This window comes from Amblyomma americanum, chromosome 8 (genome assembly GCF_052857255.1).
Source record: "Amblyomma americanum isolate KBUSLIRL-KWMA chromosome 8, ASM5285725v1, whole genome shotgun sequence".
Lineage (NCBI taxonomy): Eukaryota > Metazoa > Arthropoda > Arachnida > Ixodida > Ixodidae > Amblyomma > Amblyomma americanum.
Window position 1 is genome coordinate 27,122,224 of NC_135504.1, and position 22,773 is coordinate 27,144,996.

At 47.8% G+C, this 22,773-nt stretch overlaps 1 protein-coding gene and 1 long non-coding RNA gene across 2 annotated transcripts; both read right to left on the reverse strand.

Moving 5' to 3' along the window:
* Positions 1–1,266: 1,266 nt before the first annotated feature.
* Top1 (DNA topoisomerase 1) lies at positions 1,267–19,742 on the reverse strand. The gene is made up of 12 exons (XM_077633190.1): positions 19,683–19,742; positions 18,311–18,435; positions 15,435–15,559; positions 14,196–14,440; positions 12,616–12,803; positions 10,866–11,148; positions 8,972–9,226; positions 8,764–8,878; positions 6,574–6,701; positions 5,050–5,144; positions 4,823–4,972; positions 1,267–2,199 (listed from the first exon to the last, which is right to left on the reverse strand). The coding sequence occupies exons 1-12, from the start codon at positions 19,740–19,742 to the stop codon at positions 2,097–2,099; spliced, it is 1,872 nt and encodes a 623-aa protein (XP_077489316.1). The 3' UTR covers positions 1,267–2,096.
* Positions 19,743–19,970: 228 nt separating this feature from the next.
* LOC144100692 (uncharacterized) lies at positions 19,971–21,552 on the reverse strand. Its single transcript, XR_013307804.1, has 3 exons — positions 21,434–21,552; positions 20,418–20,530; positions 19,971–20,055 (listed from the first exon to the last, which is right to left on the reverse strand). It is a non-coding gene; the product is annotated as an uncharacterized LOC144100692 (long non-coding RNA).
* Between the last annotated feature and the right edge of the window lie 1,221 nt (positions 21,553–22,773).

The window sequence follows — 22,773 nt, forward strand, 5'->3', positions numbered from 1 at the left end:
CTGTTCTATACTGCGTGTTGAAGTGTATTATTTGGCTGGGGCGTTCATGAAAACACAATGCAGTGATAGAGCAAGTTGATGTGCTCTCTGACGGTGTTTCAGAGCCCCTTCGCAAGCATTAGCTGAAATAATTGGCACTGCTTTGCGACAACCTTGGGACGGAGACAGAAAGAAAGCTGTTGGCATTCTCACTGATGCACCAGTGGAAGAAGTGGCAGCAGTGGAAGGGTTATGGTTGCTGTACTTCGGTGATGCCAACGTAATGAATGCCAAATTTTGTCTTGAATTTCAATGCCTTTTCAATGAGGACGTCACTGACAGGAAGGCTCTGTGACCTTGCGTAGCATTGGGGGCAGAGAGTGCTTTCTGTCTGGGCATGTCAGCAGCTGGAAGCATGCTCGTCGTGCGCTGCGCTGTATTGCTATTAATGTGTCTCCACGGCCTACACATTAGCAGCCCTGATAATGTTACAAGGCACGCGGCATAGCTCTTGGTTCCGATGTAAGGAATTTCTTTGGCATTGTACACATTAAGTATGCACCATCCGGTGAATTCGTACTGGAAATTATGGTTAGTTGGGCGAGTTGTTTTTCAGTCATAGTGAGGAGTATAAAGTGCAGTAGTTGGCCTTCTGTCCTTCATGCTTTGTCTATAATCCACGTTCCTGCTATATAGACCGCATCACGAGCACAACTACCGCTCAAGTGGCCTCATGCACAGTGGGGTTCTACTGTACCAACATAGTGTGCAAATGCGTGATGTCGTGCCTGCTGCTACCATTATCTGTGGTGTTATGAGCTTGAGCTGCCTTACGTCAGCTACCAATCTTTGTGATCCTTTATTGCATTGGGGTCAAACAGTGATACATAGACATTTGTCTGGTGCTTTTGTGTGTGTGTGCTCTTGAATAATTTTTATTGCAGTGGTTCTTTTTGTGGAGCTACAAACTGCTTATAATAAATCAGTTTTTTTTGTAATGACTTGTGGAGCCTTTCTTCACTTGCATGCCATGTTTAGCTTATATTGCTAGTGATTTTGCTACCTCACCCCCCCCCCCACCAAAAAAAAAATTACCCCCATATGTGTGTATCTGTTCTACGCGTAGGGAGGTGTTATGAACTTCCTATGAATGAGCACTGCTATGAATTTGTTCTTGTGTGTGACATGATATGTAAATTTCGACTGCAGTGATAGTGCAAACGAATACAATTTAGCATGTTAAGCCGCTGATAGGTCTTATAAGAACCATATTAGTTATGCCTTGTTTGTCGAATATGCAAATGTTCACATAGATACATAAGTGCAGTTGGACAGACCAATTGCATGCATTTGGTAAGGACAATTGGGCTTACCAGCTAGTAAAAAATGATCCAATGGAGTGTCAAATTGGAATATGGCCTCGCAATTGAACTAGCACTTTGTCCAACTGGCAGTCTATTTGGACTGTCCGATTGAAGCAACAGTTCCAATCGGAAGAATTTGGAAACTCAAATTGTCCAAATGGGAGCCCATTTAGACTATTAAATTATACACCTTATAGACCCCATTAGAACCAGTTGCAAACCCAGCTGGTTCAAATTGTTTTTTGACTAGGAAGTTTTCTTTCTGAACAGTGAATAAGCATACACGTGCAGCAGACGGTGCCGAACTGTGCCATTGCATTGAATCTGCTTCATTGCTATTGATGGGAAGGTTTTGGTGAAGCTGAGTTAATGTTGCGCCTAAATGCAATTTCAGCAGGAGTCTCTGCAAACGCTAGGTTGGCCGTGGGACCTGTTGGTTGGAAAGGTTAACCACCAGAATCCAATTCCATTTCACTTTCATGTACTGTTGTGCCCCTTTGCTGACTCGTGTGCTTCTGCAGTTAGTGTTAGCTAGTTCAGAAGTCCTCGTGGCATCTATTTTGCAGAGTTGAGAAGCCTGCTGCAAAAGTGCCTTACAAGTTGAGCCGTCTAGGTTTTTCAGTATGTATATACGGGTCCTAAAAGTAGTCCTGTGGCTTAATAAAATGTGATCTAATGGGCTTACAGATGAATCTCCATTTCTGAACTTCAAACATTGTTCATGCTGCAGTGCTTCACAGGCACGCCTGTGCTTCAGAATTTGAAGTCGGCATCCGCCATCTCTATGGCCCAGCGAAATTTTTCCCGCTGCGTCTTGTTGTAGACATTCTCGATTGGGACGTCCCATGTCTTGCACCTGCAATGGTATTTATGCAGACGCTACTATGAGTGAGCCATCTCGGTCTTGGAGAGAGGAAAAAACAATTGCTGGTCAGATTTGCCCTTGCGGCATTGCTGCTGAATCTGCTGTGCAATGAATTTCATTTAGGTGAGATCTGAAACTAAAACTGACTGAGAAGAGGAGAAGACAAGTGCTCCATGACGCATCAGCTGGGTGTCGCGTTACGTGCTGACGGGAGCAGTGCTCAGTGAGTTGCCATCGGTAATGGGGATGGTGATCCAGTGCAGGAATGGGTGATAGAGAAGCTCGTATTCTCAGCGAACCACTATAGGGCGCTCTGCACACAAGAGGGTGTGTCTAAAGGGGTTCAAAGCATGAATTTCTGCCATTAGCACCTCGTCTTGTATATACCATCAAAGTTGCGCATGCGCAAGTGTGGTTAGGCTTAAAAATTATGGGCTGATTGTGCGACAATTCTGCGAAAGCAGCTGGATATAACCTCAGTTATTACGTTGGTGTTTTCGCTCTAATGAATGCTTTCACTATAAGCCGAGGCTTCACAGACGCGACAGGACTTATATGGTGAAGGTGGCGGTGGTTTGTGTCAACACCCTGGCTAAAGGGGTGGGAGCGGGAGGTGGCTGCAGGGTGGTGTTTCTGAAGGACAGCTGGTTTTCCCACTGCGTCTTTGAATTCGATTTCGTCGTTGCTTTTTCGTTACGCTGCTGCATGGTTTTCTAGGTGTAGACATTGTGGAGTGTGTATTAAGTAGGTGGGTTGGTGATGCATGAGGCTTCTCAAGGGTAGAGTTGGGTGTGTGGGGTGGGGTGGTTGGTTGAGGGTGGCGGTTAGGTTGTGTTCTTGGAGGCTCCTCGCTTGGGCTGGAGGCTTCACATCCAAAAGACACCAGATTTTTCAGAGCGGTTACGTATACACTGTTTTCGCAGTAGATTTGCATCTTTAGATAGCGATAAAGGGGAAGTTTACAGGTATGCAGTTTGCGAATTCTGACTTTTTCTCAAAACCTGCCGACAGCAAACCTCAGGCGGCAGGTCCTCGAATGTATCTTGCATTTAAAAACTTTCAGGCATTCGCTGCTGATGCAGAGGGTGCCAACCACTTGAACTTGGCCTACATCGATGTACTACCGCGTTCTGAGGGCAAGGAGCTTACTTTCACTGAAAACGTGAAAAAAATAACTGCAGGCATATCGTCTCCGGCCATTTTCGCAATAATAGTTGGTTCTTATAGAGGAGAAAGGCGCAGAGACTACGCCACACTCACTGTGGACACGGGAACTGCGCCGTGGAGGGAGACTGCATGCATGTCACACCCACGCCATAAATTTCGGTCACGTGGCGTTACTTGTCGCACAGTCAACAAACAGCACGCGGGCTTTTGCACTCACAGCCAAAGCTGCACAGTTACCATATGTGCCGTCTCGTTTTTCGCAGACGCAAATTCTAAGAGCACTCGGCCTGACTCGACTGTGGAGGAACGCATACCCATGCATGCCATGCACCAGTACACGTCATGCACTCGTCGGTGCACGCTAGTGTCACGTGACCTCTGTAGGGCGCTTCAGTGCGCCCGGACCACGGTGTAAGCATGTGTTTCTTACACCTTGGCCTGTACACACCCGGACTTGGCCCGGGTGGGAGAGGGGTCACATGCGCCGACGAGTCACAAGCTCGTGGGCGTGCGCGCCCCAGCCGCATGTTTTTCTCACGACATCTGGAATGACCAGATTTCGTTGAACCATAGTACCGATTATAAGCATAAATAGATTTTCCGAAATTCAAAGAACCCAAGAATAACACTGGCGGTTAGCTACAAACCCTGGTTACGCCGCCGCGGTGGCTCAGTGGTTATGGCACTCAGCTGCTGACCCGAAAGACGTGTGTTCGATCCCGGCCGCAGCGGTTGCATTTCGATGGAGGAAAAATGCTGGCCCGTGTACTGTGGGATGTCAGTGCACGTAAAAGAATAGGTGGTCGAAATTTCCGGAGCCCTTCACTGCGGCGTCCCTCATAGCCTGAGTTGCTTTGGGACGTTAAGTGCCCTTCAATACTGTATTACTATGCCATAAAAGTATAGCGAGTTTCATTGAAATACGACTGTAGAGCTCCACACGTCAAATCGGGTGCAACAGCATTCTCAGTGCTACGGCAATCGCGGTTTATAGTTGAACAAGCACTGAAAAATTGTATCCTCGGCGGAACGGTCCTGTTTTGATAAATCACAAAGGCCCAGTTGTCAGCATAGCAGTTTATGCCACACTGTTACGAAGCGGACAGATATTTTCGACTCTTAATCACACCCCCTTTCAAGAGTAAAGAAAACAAAGAGTGCTCGGAGGTATATTATCACGATAATAGAAAACCTTAGCAGAGCCATACGACCAATGAGGAACGTGTTACCGATGCTGCCACAGCCGTACTTGACTAGGTGCATTTGCCACATGTCGTAGTTACGGTACACTCTAAACGTAAGGGAGTAAAAAGGGATTAAGAGTCCTCTAGCGCACTCCATTTTATAAACTTACTCCCTTTGACTCCCATATAGGCGTATTCGTGTTTAGAGTGCAGTTAGGTTGCTTACCGTAAGACGGTGCTAAAAGTCTAATATTTTTTTTTACCAGGCAACGCTGATCCTTGGGTCGATATAGTTGAGCTTCGAAGTTGCCATGGCGATGTCCTTGTTCTCCTCCTTGTCCGCTGCTTGTAGCTCCAACTTGGCGAGCTGCTCTTCGAGCTTCAGCAGACGGGACATTCTGCTATACAGCCGCCTATGTTGAATAGGACATGTCACCTGCATGCTTTGCATGCAGCTCTTTTTCTCGGTTTGAGTTGCAGATCAACTCACACTTTGTGTCTCTCTGATCGGGAGTTGCTGTGGTCCAGTTTGAGCTGCTTGATTTCCGACTGGCACCGTTGAATCTGTTCCTCTTTGATCTCCATCTGCGGCAGTTGGGCCACATTGGCAACGTTAACAGAACCGCACGTGTGTAAATTGTGTACATAGCTCTACCTCTGTCATTCCTGGCTATCGGCCCTATCTGTGTTTTCTCCTATATATCTTCTCCCTGTCCCTGATTTCCCCCATTTTCCCGCAAGCTGGTAACGTCTTTTCCTTCAGATTTTTTAAATTTTATTAATAAACCTCCACTGATACTACAACTGTATGATCTGAACATCGCCACTTAGGCCCATGCTTGCCTAGAAAGCTCTCGTAAATGGGATTAAGACATGATCTTGAATCGATTTGTAATACATTACAAAGGAGTTTGTAATGGAGTTATTAGTCATTAAAACAGCATGGTGAGTCACTTATATTTTCCCAGGAAGGAACCTGAGTTCTTCCAATGTTTTCAGAACCATTGTTAGATAAGACGACCGAGTTTTAGCGTTAATAAACATCCGCTGTTTAATCTGTATCGGCTTTCCCCTCAGGGAAGCCATACGACTAAGGGAACTACGACTAAGGAAAGCTGTATGAGTAGTCGAACCTCGATGTTTGGAAACCGACGGGGTCGGAAAATTTGTTCAAGTTAGGCGGAGTTCGAATTCGGGAGAGTACAATTTGGCTCCCCTTAATGGACACAGGACACTGATGAGACAGAATCGTCAGTACAAATGAATTGCGCAGTTCGAATTAAAGGGAGTGCTCCCTTTGTCGAAATCTGCTCCACGGACCCCCCCAAAATACACGTACTGGTCTAACACCGTTCTCACTTCGAGTTTTTGTTCGATTATAGTGTCCTTATATACGCTCCCGCAGGGAGCAGAGTTGCGTGACTGTTTTTCCCGCGCCGCTCGTAACACTAGTCGCGTAGTGGCGATCACATGATACCGTCGACATCAAATGTTCCAATTCGTGTCGGTTCATACATGAGCCGGAGGGGGGCTAGCCGCTCCCATCTTGAGCACAGTCTACTTTGTTATCTGACTTAGGGGGTAGTGTAACATCCCATACAGATGAGGAGGGGTGCCTCTAAAATGCCTTCTCGTGGACTCCTGCCACACGAGAAATGATTTTCCCGCAGAGGTGGAACAAAATGGCGAACTTTCGCGCAACTCTGCCTCCTGCGGGAGCATATACAGGAACACTATTCGATTAGGCCTCGTTCTGCCACCTGTTAGCTGTCTAGCGGAGCTGCTATGGACTGTATCTGCTATCAGACTATAGTAGAGGACTCCCCCGAAGCAGGACAAATTTTTATTCAACTGCTAAGTTTCTGAGAAACTTGTATAGCATTCTTCTGCAGCCGTATCATTCGACTCAAAACTGCTCCATATTGGGGGCTTTGCCTAAATGCGTTGTGGTAACCTATCTACTCGTATAGTATCATTCTATCTACTAGAACAGTAACGAAGCTGCCGTGCCCACCTTCTTGCGGAGGTTCTCCATTTGCTTGGCGAAATTCTTGGGCACAGTTCGCCGATGGTTGCACAGGATGGCTACTGCCCTATTCGCTCGGTTGTAAGCCAGGACCTTTTCCGACACGGACATTCCGGCTGTCAGCAGTCGGATAAAACGGAAGAGAAAGAAATGAGCGCTCCGAGTAATAATAATAATAATAACAATAATAATTGGTCTTTTAGGAAAGGAAATGGCGCAGTATCTGTCTCATATATCGTTGGACACCTGAACCGCGCCGTAAGGGAAGGGATAAAGGAGGGAGTGAAAGAAGAAAGAGGTGCTGTAGTGGAGGTGTCCGGAATAATTTCGACCACCTGGGGATATTTAATGTGCACTGACATCGCACAGCACTCGAATGCCTTAGCGTTTCGCCTCCATAAAAACGCAGCCGCCGCGGTCGGGTTCGAACGCGGGAACTCCGGATCAGTAGCCGAGCGCCCTAACCACTGTGCTACCGCGGCGGGTCGTTAGTTTTTCGCAGTACTGACTTTTTGGACGAACAGCCTGTTCGTGATTCACTTGCGGCTTTTCTTTGCAGTTGTGTTTGCGCCCAGCCTCCTATAGCTCCAACTTCAGCGCGGACGGTTGAAACCGTTGGTAAGGAATGGAAAGTCATTTGCAACAGATAATGATAATAAGGTCACGTGATTACGGATTGGAAAGGATTGACGCTCACGCGCTTTCGTTGTATGCGCGTGCCTTGATATCCGGAACCCATATGGTTCTGTATTGACTACCTGGATGTCTCGAACGCTTAAGGGGAACGGAGCGGGTGTCCCATTGTGCACTTGATTTTATCCTTTACGCCGACATAAAGAAATAAGTAAAGCAATTTTAACATCTGCATTGCGCTTGCTGTTGACCTTGGTTTGCACCTTCCGCTCATTTGCTTAAATGTCCCGACAGTATTCCTCTGCTTATGGGCTTAACGAAAGATGCTGGATCTGGCAACCATGACCGCGCTCATAGCCGACAGGGGGTTTTGGACACGCGCCTTGCCGGGACCTTAGGCCACGTTTGCAGTAACTTCTATTGTGTTGCACGTTACAGAGAGCTGCAGTCACTTTTTTTTAAGTGACTGTCTGGCGAAAAACAAGGCGTTGGCAGTCTGCCAAAGCCGCGCAGTCAAGCTCAAGGTGCCTTGTTGCCCACGCCATGCTACGCGTTACGCTTGTAGCCTACGCATCTATGCGAAGATAGTCCGGTGTGCTAGCTGGGAGCCGTTCTTCGAGACTTCATTTATAATCCAGAAATACCGCTAGATGCACGTCATAAAATGCCTGACGCCAGTTGCGGGCGCTGACTGCGAGTTCCATTGTCTCAGGAGAGTATGGGCGAGTTGCTAATTCATGCCGATATTACAATGCAAGAAACTGGAGTAAAATGAAAAAAGTTCGTAGGACGAAAGAAGTGGTGATGTATAACATTAAAGAATGATCACGCAGGTAATCAAGACTTCATTTGCGATGATAACTTGAAGAAGCAAAAACCACTTCTGTATTTAAACCTGGATTCTCTTTGAAAAGGCTTTAGTTCATACTCGGCGCTTCTGCCGCCCTGTGCTTAAGTATTAGTGTGCGCCGGTTTATCGGGCTGTATCTATAAATCTCGTTGCCAATGAGAAGGGACGAGGGGCAAACCTACAGTTCCAGTTCCTCATACTTGGGAGGGAGGAAGAAAAGGAGAGATTTACTTGACGGATATGAACATAGCAAGCTGTGATAAGCTGTCGGGTTGCGACTGCCAATCTCATTTATTGCAAAACACACACCAGACAAAAGAAAGGAGCACACAAGACGAAACACAGGCGCTTGTGTTTTCCTTTCTTTAGTCTGGTGTGGGCTTTGCGCTAAATGAGATTAACATAATGGCTGAAAACCATAACTTTTCTGAAGTACAATTGCCAATGATGCAGCTACAAAGGGGCGAGGAGTCTTACCAAGCCAAAAAAAAATGTGGCAGTGCGTCCGATGCCTTTCGAGTATACAGTGTTGGCTGGCCGTTAGGCGGGTGCTTAAATCACAGAAACGAATTCATGCCTGAGGTGTTGGTCTAAACACTCGATGCACCAGGTCACTCCGCGCTCTAGCATTATTTACAGCTCTGCGTTGACGGTGCACAAAGCATGGTGTAAATGTTTGGTATACGTCATCGTACCGTCAGTAAGAAAATCCAGCTCTTGTTCAAACGTCTTGGAGGCGTTGTAAGTACGGAACACCTTCGCTGTCAAGCCTTCCATAAGCTCATTTAGATGCTTGTTTAGGGTGCCAGTCTGCAGAGAACATGACGTCACAGTCAACCATGGAAGGTCATGCAGCTTTTAACTGCACTGTCTTGAACTGGTGAGTGATGCTGATTTTCTTACGCTCAGCAAGTCGAAGAGGTCATCCTCCGGCTCTTTGTCCTCGATGAACAGTTCAAGATTGTCGAACACCCGCTTGTCTACTGCGACGGCGTTAACGTATCGGACGGCGTCCTTTCCGAGGAAGTCGAACTGCACTACGAAGTTGTCGTCGGGCGTCTGGTAGTGAAGCGTGATATGCTCTACACGCAGTGAGCAGCAGCCCACGGTGTCGGCGGCCCGACCCTCCTCCTTCTCGTTTCCAGCTCTCAGCGCAAGCTAAGGGAAATAAAGAAGTGAACAGTTTGTGCAGCGTTTTTCGGAAGTTGTCAGACCACTTTACGGTACAAAAGAAGGGGGAAGATTGTTCTAGAGGCCCAACCTTTAACAATGGGAGTCAGAGAATACTGCGCTCCGACAGGAGGACCTGTCTTCGTATGGTTAACTGCGCTCATCCTCGGTGGGGACTAAATGGGCGCGCCACTTCGAGAAGAAGGAGGGACCGAAGTGGGCGTGAGGAGAAGGGGAACGGTGTGGTCGGGGAGAGGGCGGGCAGGTGGCGCTTTTCAGTCGTGAGTGAGAAGAGAAAGCACAGTTTCCCGGTGTCGAAACGTTGATCAGTGGATTGTGGCTTTCCCGATTGCCCTTGTTGAAGACTATGCTTTAGACAACTCCGTGTTGTGACGGGAGTTGTCTGCGAAGAAGGCTAGCGCGGCAAAATAGAGACGGCTAGGAAGGCAAACACAACACGCATCATTGTCATCATCATCAGCCTGACTACGCCTACTGCAGGGCAAATGCCTCTACCATAGCAAATTTCATAATCCCATCCGCCCACCTAACTTCCTGCCGCCACCTGCTGCTCTTGTCATCTCTTGGAATCCACTCCGTTACCCTCAACGACAATGGTTATCTTACCTTCGCATTACATGCCTTGTCGAAGCCTATTACTTCTTGATTCTTTACGAGGATATCATTAATCCCTGATGTCTAGGATATAATTAATTCCCTGACCCACTATGCCCTCTTCAGGGTCTCTTAACGTTACACCTGTAATTTTTCTTTCCATAGCTCGCTGCGTCGTCCTCAATTTCAGCTGAAACCTTTTCGTTAGCCTCCGCGTTTCTGCCCTATACGCGAGTGCTGGTAGGATACAGCTATTGTATACTTTTCTCTTGAGGGATATTGGTAAACTTTCATTCATTATCTGAGACAGCCCGCCAAGTGCGCGGTAGCAAAGCGCAAGTTATTGCTATCTGCGCTTGCCTTACAGGCGCCTATGTTTTATCGCTCTATCCTTTGCTCATGAATCATGCCGAACAGCTGTTAGGTACGCAGTAAAACTCGCGCTGCACTTTGGACGCTCTCGAGCAGTGACGAGGGCCGTGACTTTAGCTGTCTAAAAAGCCTCGTAATGCGTCTAGGGTCCTGCCTGCCGCTCGGATCAACGACTGCTGCGGTCGCGCTTTCTGGAAAACTGATTTTCACAAACACTCTGTGCGGTAACAGTACTATTCTATCTATAGTTTGCGATTATAGCGTGGTAGCAGGTCCAGCAACTGAGTAGGCTTCCGTTTAGGACGACGCTTTTTTTGCAAGGAGGAAGATCTGAATGAATATGTGTACGTTCCAGCCTCCCTCTCCCTCTGCAAACGCTCAGTGTCAGCGTGTCCCAAGCAGGCAGTCGTTTTGTGTTTAGTCATGAAACCTTTGGCCCGTTTGCCACTGCGTTTGCCGGAGTTGGTCAGAGCATGAAGATGGGTTAGTTGGCTAAGAGAAGTTGAGCTCTTCTGTACGTTGCTTTTTTTTGCGCTAACTTTTGTAAGATACTGTAAGTTTCTCTGTCGCATTCTGGAACAAAAAAATACCAGGTGCGACAGGCTCGGAGTACTTGAAGTAAACAAGCACCTGTTCTCACCCTGTCAATGAAGTACAGAGCGACGGAGAGCTGCCGAATGCGCATGTCCCGGGACTTCCAGCCGTTGGTGTAGTTCCTCCGGATGTCGTGCACGCGGTGCTTGAGCCGGCGGGCGAGCTCGTACTTGTGCATGTCCCTCTGGCCCCTCATCTTGGCGCCGGGGTTGAGCACGACGTACTTGGTCTGCCCCAGGACGTTCCACGACGCCAGCCACGAGACGCTGGTGTCGTGTCGCACCTCCTTCCACCGGTGGCCCCGTGGTGGCCTGGGCAAGGCGGCCTCCCTGCGGGCGTATTTTTGCCTGTTTTACTCTTATTCGCCACGTGCAAGCAGATTGCACTAATGGTAGCAACGGTTCTGTCAAAGTGTGCGCTGCTTTTGTCGTCATGCACTAATTGTACAAGAAACTGCGACGCTCTAATTAGTTTGCTCACATAAGACGCCGCGGTGGCTGAGTGGTTATGGCGCTCGGCTGCCAGCCCGAAAGACGCGGGTTCGATCCCGGCCACGTCGGTCGAATTTCGATGGAGGCGACATTCTAGAGGCCCGTGTGCTGTGCGATGTCAGTGCTAGTTAAAGAACCCCAGGCGGTCGAAATTTCCGGAGCCCTTCACTACGGCGTCCCTCATAGCCTGAGTCGCTTTGGGACAATAAACCCCCATAAACCATAAACCAGTTTGCTCACATAACTGTAAGTGGAAGTGAAAGAGTTGAGCTACACGTGGTATCCTCTATATCTGTTGATGGACCAGCTTGTATATCGAGTGCAAGCGTTTATTCGCTGGTTGTTATCTGGAACGTGGAGCTTAACGTCCCTGATGAAGTACTCCGGATGAATTTCGGCCCACATGGGCGCTTTTACATTTCGCCTCCATCGAGGTGCGGCCGGTGTTAGAACCCGCAACGTTGGGCTTAGCAGGTGAACGCCGAGGTCATTAAGTAACCGTAGCCGGATTTCTTACCGCTTTGCCATGTATGAACAGTGACAGCCGCTTCAAGGCTTGTATGTGCGCTCTTGAGGTAGTTTTTGGAGCACGGGAAGATAGATAAATAATTGCTTACTAGTGCAAAATTCTTGTTACATTTGCGCTCCTGCTCAAGCCACTCAAAAACTTGCGAAGCAGTGCTTTGTAGTATACATACTTCGACTCACATAGACAATACAAGCAATAAGTACATAGTTATTCACACTGGTAACTAAATGCGTACACCCAACTCCAGTGTATGGCTCATACAGGCTGGCTTTGATAGGTTTGCGGCTATTCAGAGAAAATACTGCAGGGGGAAGTTCATTGAAAATTGAGGGAACGTGGGTTCGAACCCGACCGCGGCAGCTGCGTTTTTATGGAGGAAAAACGCTAAGGCGCCCGTGTGCTGTGCGATGTCAGTGCACGTTAAAGATCCCCAGGTGGTCGAAATTATTCCGGAGCCCTCCACTGCGGCACCTTATTCTTCCTTTCTTCTTTCACTCCCTCCTTTATCCCTTCCCTTACGGCGCGGTTCAGGTGTCCAACGATACCCCAAAACCAATTATTATTATCATCATCCTCCATAAGATAAGTTACTTCGTCTTTCCTCTTGAGACTTCTTGAAAAATATTTGAATTTTTGTGCGCGTAGAGCTTGGAGCTCGCGTGTCATTAGTGTTTGGCACGGCGCTCTGACCCCTTGGTTTCCTGCCTGCAACTGCATGACTTCTGCGAAACTCGGGCAGTGAGAAGTCTTCCAGCCTCTGCTCGAGAGCGGCTCACCTGCCGATGTTGATTGTCACGTCTTCGGGCATGACACGGCGCTTGAGCATGCCCATCTTGGGATGTTCGCCGCGACCACAGAACAGCCCTGGCGGCTCGATCTTGTAGTTTGCTATCTTCTGCCTGTGGCCGTCGACGACGCAGAAGCCGTACTTCCTCGCCACTTTTTCCTGCTGGCGCTTGGCCGCCTGTGCAGAGAAAACAAGCCACGCGCTCAAGGGCTACATATGCCTTGATATGAGAAAACCGATTTGAAAACGTGAGTACAAGATATACAGTCGAACCTCGTCATTTTTGAAAAAAACAGCGCATGAAGTCAGGACAGAGCAGATACAACACAGGACGAGCGCTAAGTGACTCAGTTGTCAGTTAGCGCTCGTCCTGTGTTGTCTCTGCTCTGTCCTGTCTTCATGCGCTATGTCTTTTTAAAAAGTGATGCACCAACAAGCCCAAAGTTCTACATTATCAAAAACCTCGTTATAGCGAAACGGTTTATAACGAAATAATGGACATAGCGAAGGACTAACGATTCCCCTTGGAAACAGATGACAGGGCGAGGCAGAACGCATACATTAATCAGGCGAGACAACGTCGTTTCTACTTCATGTTTTCGATCAATGTGAGTAGTTCTGGATACAAGCTGTCGTGCTGTCTGCTAACCACTTTGATTAGCTACGTGTTGCCACAGACCATGCTTGCAGAAGCGTACCATATTATTCGGAAATCAACTTCACTTAGGGGGATTCCTCGGAACGCATCATGTGTCTCTGGCTACACTCATCTTCCATTTGCATTATTTTCTGCTTGAGCGTGCTGCTGTACGTATTTCAACACTTTATTCTCGATCTAATGTTAGGCGTATGATAGCCTTAGATGCTTACGTGCCATAAATCCCAACCCAGCAGAACACATGATAATTTCAGTTCGTTAGCAGAATTTGCGACCTTTTCTTGTTAAAATCATTTGTCCTTTTCTATGTTGCTCTAAGATATTGCATCAATATGTTGCTTTAACATGCAGCTCCTTACCGTAGTCACAATTTACAGCGAAAGCCCTTTTCGTTTCGGTTTATCCACACAGCCCTGCACTCTACAGCGTCAGCCGTGAGAACTTAATTAATGAATTAATCATTTAATTTAACTCAATTAAATTCAGTTCAACGGCAATTCAATGCCAACCGTGGCAGGTGCCGGTCGCCTGCCATGGTTGGCAGGTGGTAAATGGAGAGGGAAATCTCCTCCCGGTGTTTAACAGAGAGAAGGAAGAGGAAAATGCGAGAGGGAAGAGAGAGCGGGTGGGGCTAACCTAAATGGCTATACCATAGCCATAACAGCTTTCACAAATTAATGCGCTAAGCCATAACCTTAATGCTTCGTTTTTTTTTAAACCAGTTTTTTCTTGCGGCTTGTAGCGTAGATTCATTTTATTTTGCTCCTTGTTAAGCTCGTTTTACCTGTTAAAGGGCGGGCCTGTTGCTTAGTGGGTCGTGCCTCCTGACAAATTATTGCCTGGACACTCCAAACCTTTGTTATATGAGATGAGGTGGAGACGAATGACATGATGTTGTTACTTTGGGGCACCTGCTCTTGTTCGGCGGTCATGGCCTTGCGCTCTTCCGCCTTTCCCTTGTAGTAGGCGTTGATCTCCGCGAAGTCGCACTTCGCCAAGCTCCTGACCAGCTTCGCTTCCCTCATTGTCATGCACCTTCGCCAGTCGTGGAAGAAATTCTCGTTGAAAGTCCGCTTCGACGAGCAGTCGCGGTCCAGCATGCGGGCGTAGAAACCGGCCACTTCCTCGGCCTGGACGCTAAGCCTCACCGGCGCACCTGCCAAGTGCAACCAGCCCCGCATTTGGACATCACGAAGAAAATTGACCGGATGTTTCCCACTGTAGTAATGAGAATTTCAGCGGCAGACGGTGTGGGGCGAAATGCTGGGTAACTCTGTGTACGTATGTTGGGTGTCCGTCGCGTTTTAGAAAAAGGAAGGCACACCACTGAAAGCCTTTATCTCCAGCTGCCAATATGGTGTACAATTCCATCCACGAGCCACTCTCGCCTTGCGCCCTCTCCTACCTTTGCATTATGCTCCAGGAGCCAATCTTCAATATATATTCTAGTTGCTAACTTATTAGTGACTATTTATTAATAAAATTAAAAATGGAAGGAAAAGATGTTGCTAGCCGCGGCGCCTGCCTTCGAAACCTGAAGCACCTGAGCTGCGGCTAGCGGGAATAAAAGGACAGGGAGAGGGAAAGAAAGGGAGGAACGATAGTAAGAAAGGATAGAGGTAGGGGGCGGTATACGCTATACACAAATACAATGGGAATACAAAAATATGCCGCAACACTCCTTTTAGTGCCGTAGGGGCCCGTGTACTGTGCGATGTCAGTGCACGTTAAAGAACCCCAGGTGGTCGAAATATCTGGAGCCCTTCACTACGGCGTCCCTCGTAGCCTGAGTCGCTTTGGGACGTTAAACCCCCATAAACCATAATCCAATCCTTTTAGCGCCGTGTCATACGGGCGTACGCTCCAGTGAATGACCCGTGACTTCACGAGTGACGTCATCTTGTTGCTACCGATAAGTGATTGCCCACTTGATTGGCAGTGATTGGCGCCTTGTGTGTCGTGCTTGTTCTCCCTCCGTCTTCGTCTGTTAAGCGCACAGTTGTTTTTCAAAGTTATTGGCATTGTGACCAATCAGCGTGGCACCTTGTCATGACGTCATGCGTGACTTCACTCAACTCTGACCAATAAGCGTGACGTCTTGCAGCTGGTATGTTACAAGGCTTGTTGTTAGAACGCGAAGTTGCGCTCACCGTCATAGTAGAAGCGGACGCTGCGTGGCAGCCGTTCGTAGGGTGGTGCGAACACTGGCCCCTTGTGCTCCAGCGTGTGCCACTTTATGAGCTTGTTTGTGCCACTGCGCTCCTTGTCTTCCCACCTGCACCATTTGAAAGTTGTGTACAGCGCTGGTACGCTGAGCTGTGTGGAAGTGCTCAAGTAACGCAGTGGGGATGCATTCAACAGGATCAATCGCACTATGCGTGAGATTGTTTTTAGGAGCTACGTTAAAAGCATCGAGAAGTGCATTGAGGCGAATGGCGGACACGTTGAATGATACGCTGAACGCTGGCTGAAATGCTGCCCTATAAACGGCAATTTTCAGCGCCACGTACCCATGTCCTGCCTGGTGAGAGAGCCCGTACCATCACTGCTTCGTGCCCTATTTTCTACAGGTAAAGAAAAAAACCACGCAGATAGCTGCTTGCAGTCTCGCATTAGAATACCGTCAACGTTTATTGCACTAAAAAGTTTGACGAAGTGATATAGAAGTCGGTGAAGAAAAGACGAAGGCAGACGACGCGAAACGAAGATTAAGTAATTTAATTGCGGCAGGCACGAGCCGAATTCGTTGAACTTAGGGGAAATTTGCGCAAACAACGTGTTCTGCGCTCAGTATTGTTAAAGCAGTCGAGAAAGCGTCTTCAAATGAACCGCTCATTCCTTTCTCTCTCCCGTTTCTCCTTACTCATCGCATCCTCAAATGTAAAACAATCGCACCAGATGGCGCCACAGGTATAAGATATGCGAAAGCTGCTTGTTTCGGATCGCCGATGCTGCATACGATGCGGACTTCTAATTCAGACCGAATCAGGCAAGTACATTATAGAAGCGTGAAAGTCTGTCGTATGCCATCTATACGTCAAATTTCAGCGTGAATAATTGAGCGGTTTGAAAAAATGAAAAATTGGTTGTTGAGGAAAGGAAATGGCGCAGTATCTGTCTCACATCTCGGCGGACACCCGAACCGCGTCGTAAGGGAAGGGATAGAGAAGGGACTGAGAAGAAAGGAAGAAAGAGGTGCCGTAGTGGAGGGCTCCGGAATAATTTCGACCACCTGGGGATCTCTAACGTGCACTGACATCGCAAAGCACACGGGCGCCTCAGCGTTTCGACTCCATCGAAACGCAGCCGCCGCGATCGGGTTCGAACCCGGGAACTCCGGATCAATAGCCGAGCGCCCTAACCAGTGAGCCACCGCGTCAGGTAGCGGTTTAACCAAGTGAACCATTTTACGGTTCACGTTTAGTGTTGCAACAGTCGGTATATATACGCGCGCAAGAATAAAAACGAATTGGAGATACCTTGCGAAGTACTTTCCACGTAGCAGGATGTTATTGAGTCGGCTTCCTTTCGTGTTTTGATTTTGCATCGCAGCTGTTCTCAGTCTACACCATACTTTCGACAAAGAGATTAAACGCGCGTGCCGCTAAGCCTGCCTACCCAGTGACAACACAGCTGACATCCACGGGATGTCCCTGCGAAATCTTGAAAAGACATGCGAGTGTCTCCAAAAAGTGCGGAGAAACTCCCGTGGACATCCCTCACATACCATTTTGACCGCACTTCCTGTATACAAGGAATCCGCAGTAAGTGGCTGATGATTTGTGTATGTCTCACTGATCCGGAGTTCCCGGGTTCGAATCCGACCGCGGCGGCTGCGTTTTTATGGAGGAAAAACACCAAGGCGCCCGTGTGCTGTGCGTTGTCAGTGCACGTTAAAGATCCCCAGGTGGTCGAAATTATTCCGGAGCCCTCCACTACGGCACCTATTCTATTCTTTCACTCCCTCCTTTATCCCTTCCCTTACGGCGCGGTTCAGGTGTCCAACGGTATATGAGACAGATACTGCGCCATTCCCTTTTCCCCAAAACCAATTAATATTTTTATGTCTCTACAAGGACATATTGGTTATTGGTCAAATAACGGTAAATTTTACTTGGAATTTTATGGGCTCAAGAGAAAAACTTGCTCAATCCGGCCCACATGAAATATATTCGCCAAGCCTAATTTAGATTTTCTGCGATTTAGGCGTGAAGAAAGAAATGACTACAGTTGAATACAATGGTGTAGTTGCTTGACCCAGCACTGACATTTTTACGGGTAAAATCTGCATATCATCACAAGCTGTCACGGCGAACATTTCTACCAACAAGCGCATGCGAAACACAGATCAGGCTAAAGAAACACCACAAACTAGAAGTCATGCAGCACCAACGTATTGAGCATACTTCCACAGAACGGAAAATTTTCAAGAGCTTGCATGCTCCAAATTTAAACACCCTCATTTCGGAGCCAGTGGCTCTTGCACGTTAAACAATGATGTTTCATTCAGTTACGAATCCGTGATGGCACAAGCAAGAAATGAAAATGAGTAGACCACGTTGCAGAGATCTCCTACTAGAGAAACAAAGAGTCCACTCTGTCACCTTCGTCGCGAACATTACGCAAACGTAATGAGATGCGATTCAGGCAAATGTCCGTAATATAACCACAACGGGATATCCACCGGATAACGTGTCAGGACATCTACAAGAAGGACTTTCCATGGACATCCCTCGCAAGTACTCAAAGTTGTTAGGATATTTGGCTATGGTTCGGATATCCGTGGGACCTGGTGTTGTCACCGAGTATATTTTAATCTGCCCTGCGAAAACTCGCCGAAATAAAGGTCTTGTTTCTAGGCGGTGGTCTTCGTTGTCAGGGGCTTGAACACCGCCCATCCTTCAATATTCTTGCGCAGTTGCTGCTGTCACAGCTGTGAATGACTGCGCCCTCGCTAAAGTAATTCGCTTCTCCTGAAGCCCAAGCTTATTGCCCGACTGCGAGAACACAGTGCATTACCACGTACCATCTCCACAGCAGCTCTTCGCCTTCTTTCTTGATCTTTCGTCGCTTTCTGGAACCGCCCTCATCCTCAACTGTTGGCCTGACACGGAGTTGAGTCTTAGCGTTCTTGGGCTGCAAGGCTGCTGACTGCTTGACAGATTGAAAATGCATATTTAGTCGCTTCCCACGCAAAATAATGATCAGCAGACTGATCAAGTTTGGCATGTTTATAGGGATGTAGCGTCCCTAAAGCGACTCAGGCTATGGGGGACACCGTAGTGAAGGGCTCCGGAAATTTCGACCACCTGGGGTTCTTTAACGTGCACTGACATCGCACAGTACACGGGCCTCTAGCATTTTGCCTCCATCGAAGTTCGACCGCAGCGACCGGGATCGAACCAGCGTCTTTAGGGTGAGCAGCCGAGCGTCATAACCACTGAGCCACCGCGGCCAGACTAATCAAGTGGAAGAAGTTATGCGGAATGTTTACACGTGAATTTACGGCTGAGGTGATGGGATTCCAAATTTTTGGCTTTTTGCATCGCAACAAAATTTGAGATACGTACAAGTGGCCTTTCTCGCGTTGCGGCGCCGGGTTCGGAGGTCTCACTCACGTTAATATAAGTAACACAACGAAGCTTTTGCACCGAACTATTTGTGTCACGCTGCTGACCCCGAAGACGCGGGTTCGATCCCTGCCGCTGGGGCCGAATTTCGATGGAGGCGAAATTCTAGAGGCCCGTGTACTGTGCGATGTCAGCGCACGTCAAAGAACCCCAGGTGGTCGCAATTTCTGTAGCCTTTCACTACGGCGTCTCTCATAGCCTGAGTCGCTTTGGGACGTTAGACCCCCATAAACCAGATTTGTGTGACACGTTTCAGTGTATGCATATCAATATCGCTCAAGAGCATGCCTGATGAAGTATATAGGAATGAAATGCAAGCATTAAAGTTGGCTGCTATGCAACACCTAAACGCACTTGTAGTTTGATCTTAGAAGGTTTTCTATTTGGAAAGAGGCTCGTGTTTTAACATGTGCCGTCAGATAAAATATGAAAAATTGAAAATTAGTTTTTTGGTGAAGAAAATGGCGCAGTATCTGCCTCACATATCGGCGGACACCTGAACCGCGCCGCAAAGGAAGGGATAAAGGAGGGAGTGAAAGAAGAAAGGAAGAAAATATATGCGAGGGTAGATTTTAGTCAGCAAGGGGGTGCAGGAAGCGACGAAGAGGAAGGCGAGAAATGACACAGACAAGCGCTACCAATTTGCCCAAGCCCACACCTTATTAGATTTATAGCTCGACGTGTGTGTACACCTGGGCAGACCAAGTTGAAATGCTATGCTGGGTTTTATGTTGCATAAGTAACATAAGATAACACTACGCACCTTACCCGGGCGGGCTTAATGTCGATGAGAAGAGGGATGTCGGAGGAGGACCTGCCCTTAGACATCTTCTGGTCTGTGATAAAATCACGATGCCCAAATATTGTCAGAAATACGTGTCTTTTTCTAATAAATCATTAAGCAGTTTAAAAAAGTTGCGGCTCATTGAAAAGGTCCGCGTTTTCCAGATTTAACTATAACAATTATGTGAGCGGCTTACAAGTGCTTGAAACAGTATTGTGGAAACTAGCGTGTTTGCGTGACAAAGATTAAACCTTTAAGGATCATACCTTTATGTCGTCCTCATGATGGCTGCCGAATGTCTTTCGCTTGTTGCTCAACCTTGTCTCTCAGTTTATCCGCTTTGTTTCTATCAGTGATCTGAAGACATAAGGTAAAAAAAAAAGAATGCTGATAGCCTTACCTGGCAACTCTGTGTAAAATTTATTATCGTCCAGCTGTGCCATGAGCACGTAAAATATAAAAGCAATACATGGCGCACGATGTTTAATTTATCCATTAATTTGTGTATTTATATCAGAAAGCGATGCTGATGCCCGGGGATGAAGAACAGGTTAACAAAACAAGAAATACAAACAAAATAAAAACTCGATCTGAACGAGAACGTGAGCATTGTAAATATACTCAACAAGATTTTGTCTTGTGCAGTTTCTGCAGGTGGTGGGGGGTAGTGTTCTCCCAACGGTCATCATGCCACGAAAACAAGCGACCAGAGTACGCACCCGTGGTCACCCAGCGTATCGGTTCAGAACGGGCGACACGGCTTTGCACTTGAGATACGCTTAAGTCACTCAGTCAAACCAAGTCGAGTCTGTGTGACAGCTGCGACCATGACCTGCAAAGGAAATACTCTCGAGCCGGCGGCTATACAAAGCAGCGTTGGAGGCAGTGTCTGCTTGAGGCCCAAGAGCGTGCGAGGTCTACCGCACACACAAGTACGATGACACATGCACGCGTCACCATGTGTGCTGTAAACGCTGAAAACTTTGCAAATCTGAGAGTAGCGTTGTTAGCCAGTGACTACAAAGAAAGAACAAAGAGAAAGCGGTGCTCCAACACTCTTTTGAATTAATTTTTGTATTTTTTTTCTATACGCTGTGGCCCAGCCGGAGGCAGTAAATATTGGTTGCAAGTCAGCGGTGCCCCTTGCCACATCTTTTCTGCGTCGGTTGTTTTTTTCTCTTTTTTCTCTCCTCAAGTAACAACCAGATCGACGCAACACTGCCATTAATAATAATTAATAATTGGTTTTTGGGGAAAGGAAATGGCGCAGTATCTGTCTCATATGTCGTTGGACACCTGAACCGCGCCGTGAGGGAAGGGATAAAGGAGGAAGTGAAAGAAGAAAAGGAAAAGAGGTGCCGTAATGGAGGGCTGCGTTCAGATCTTGTTTTCCAGTCTTGCGCGCAAACGAACTTTAGATAAAAAAAGGCATCGGCCAGCTTGTGTAGCAGGGCTAAAGTAACAGCACCCAGCGAGCTAGAAGATACAGCCCCAGAGGTTCGCTTCTAAGCTGGTTAGCGGGGCTCCCTAGAATATGTAGCAACCTAAAGCTTGGGACGATTGAGGACTCGAAGCCATTCATCGTTCGAGAGAATACGGTCGCTGAGTATGCACCCCCAGGCACGCTGCAGGCCTCGCAAGCAAACCCCATGGACTGCATACTTTTGTGAGGGATTGTACGTGTTCCACGCACTGCACTTGCCAGGATGGCGGACGCAAACGTCATAAATCTTACCTCGCTTTATTCGGCCATTGTCCGACAGGCGATTCTCGGGACTGTACGCAATATTCAGGACATTATGAGCGAACAATTTGACGCCTCCGCGCCTGTCCACACGTGTCTTTCTCCTCGTCTTTTGTCTTCAGGCAAATCAGGTTGAGCTAGAAGGAGGTAAAAAAATAATAATAATTGGTTTTGGGGGAAAGGAAATGGCGCAGTATCTGTCTCATATATCATCGGACACCTGAACCGCGCCGTAACGGAAGGGATAAAGGAGGGAGTGAAAGAAGGAAGAAAGAAAGAGGTGTCGTAGTGGAGGGCTCCGGAATAATTTCGACCACCTGGGGATCTCTAACGTGCACTGACATCGCACAGCACACGGGCGCCTTAGCGTTTCGCGTCCATAAAAACGCAGCCCCCGCGGCCGGGTTCGAACCCGGGAACTCCGGATCTTTTATAACCGGTATGTTATCACGTATTTCCGTCAGGGGGACATCATTCCGGCAAGGCTGCCGATTTCGAAAATGAGTCCCCCCCTTCGTGGTGGCTCAGTGGCTTTGACGTTCGGCCGCTGGTCTCAAAGGTCGCGGGTTCGATCCCTGCCGCGGCCGCCGTATTTCGATGGAGGCGATATACAAAAAAATAGGGCGACACTTAAGCTCCGCCTGTAAGGGCACGAAGCGATATTGTTAATGGCTCCAATCAGCGGTTTCTCTTCACACACAGTCTCTGTTCATTGTTCACATTCACACATTTATCACAAGTATCACAATGCAGTTTCCACATTTTTGAATTTTAATTCTTCCACACTGAAGTCTGCGCACGTAATGTTGCTTCTTTATACCCGCTGCACAGACGGGATACAACGGAGGGACGCCCCAAGCCCTCTTCCAGGCGTCATTTAGCGGCTGCGCGTAATCCGAGTCGGCCAGGATCAGCAGCAGCAGTAGGAGCAGCAATATAATAGCCGCTGCCGCCTGGGTTCATTGTCAGCGCAAGCTGTCAGCAGTGGGGCACGGCCTAACCCACTAAGAACAAGTGTCTTTCTATATCGCTGCAGCGTCCTCTTTGTTGCTGTTGCTCCGTGGTCAGCAGTTCTGTCCGCGTCCCTCGTACTCAGTGGGCAAGTGAACTTAATCACTTACTCTAAACAAGAATACGCCTATATGGGAGTAAAATAAAAAAAGGGGGGGGTGCCGCACTTTCCTTCTATAAAAAGGAGTGCGTGTTAGAAGACAGCTTACCTCTTTTTTACTTCTTTATTTATAGAGTGTACAATATGAAGGTGGGAATTTTCAGCGCATTTACCTTTTTCGGCACCGCATTTTTCTTCACTGCCCGTACAAACCTAGATG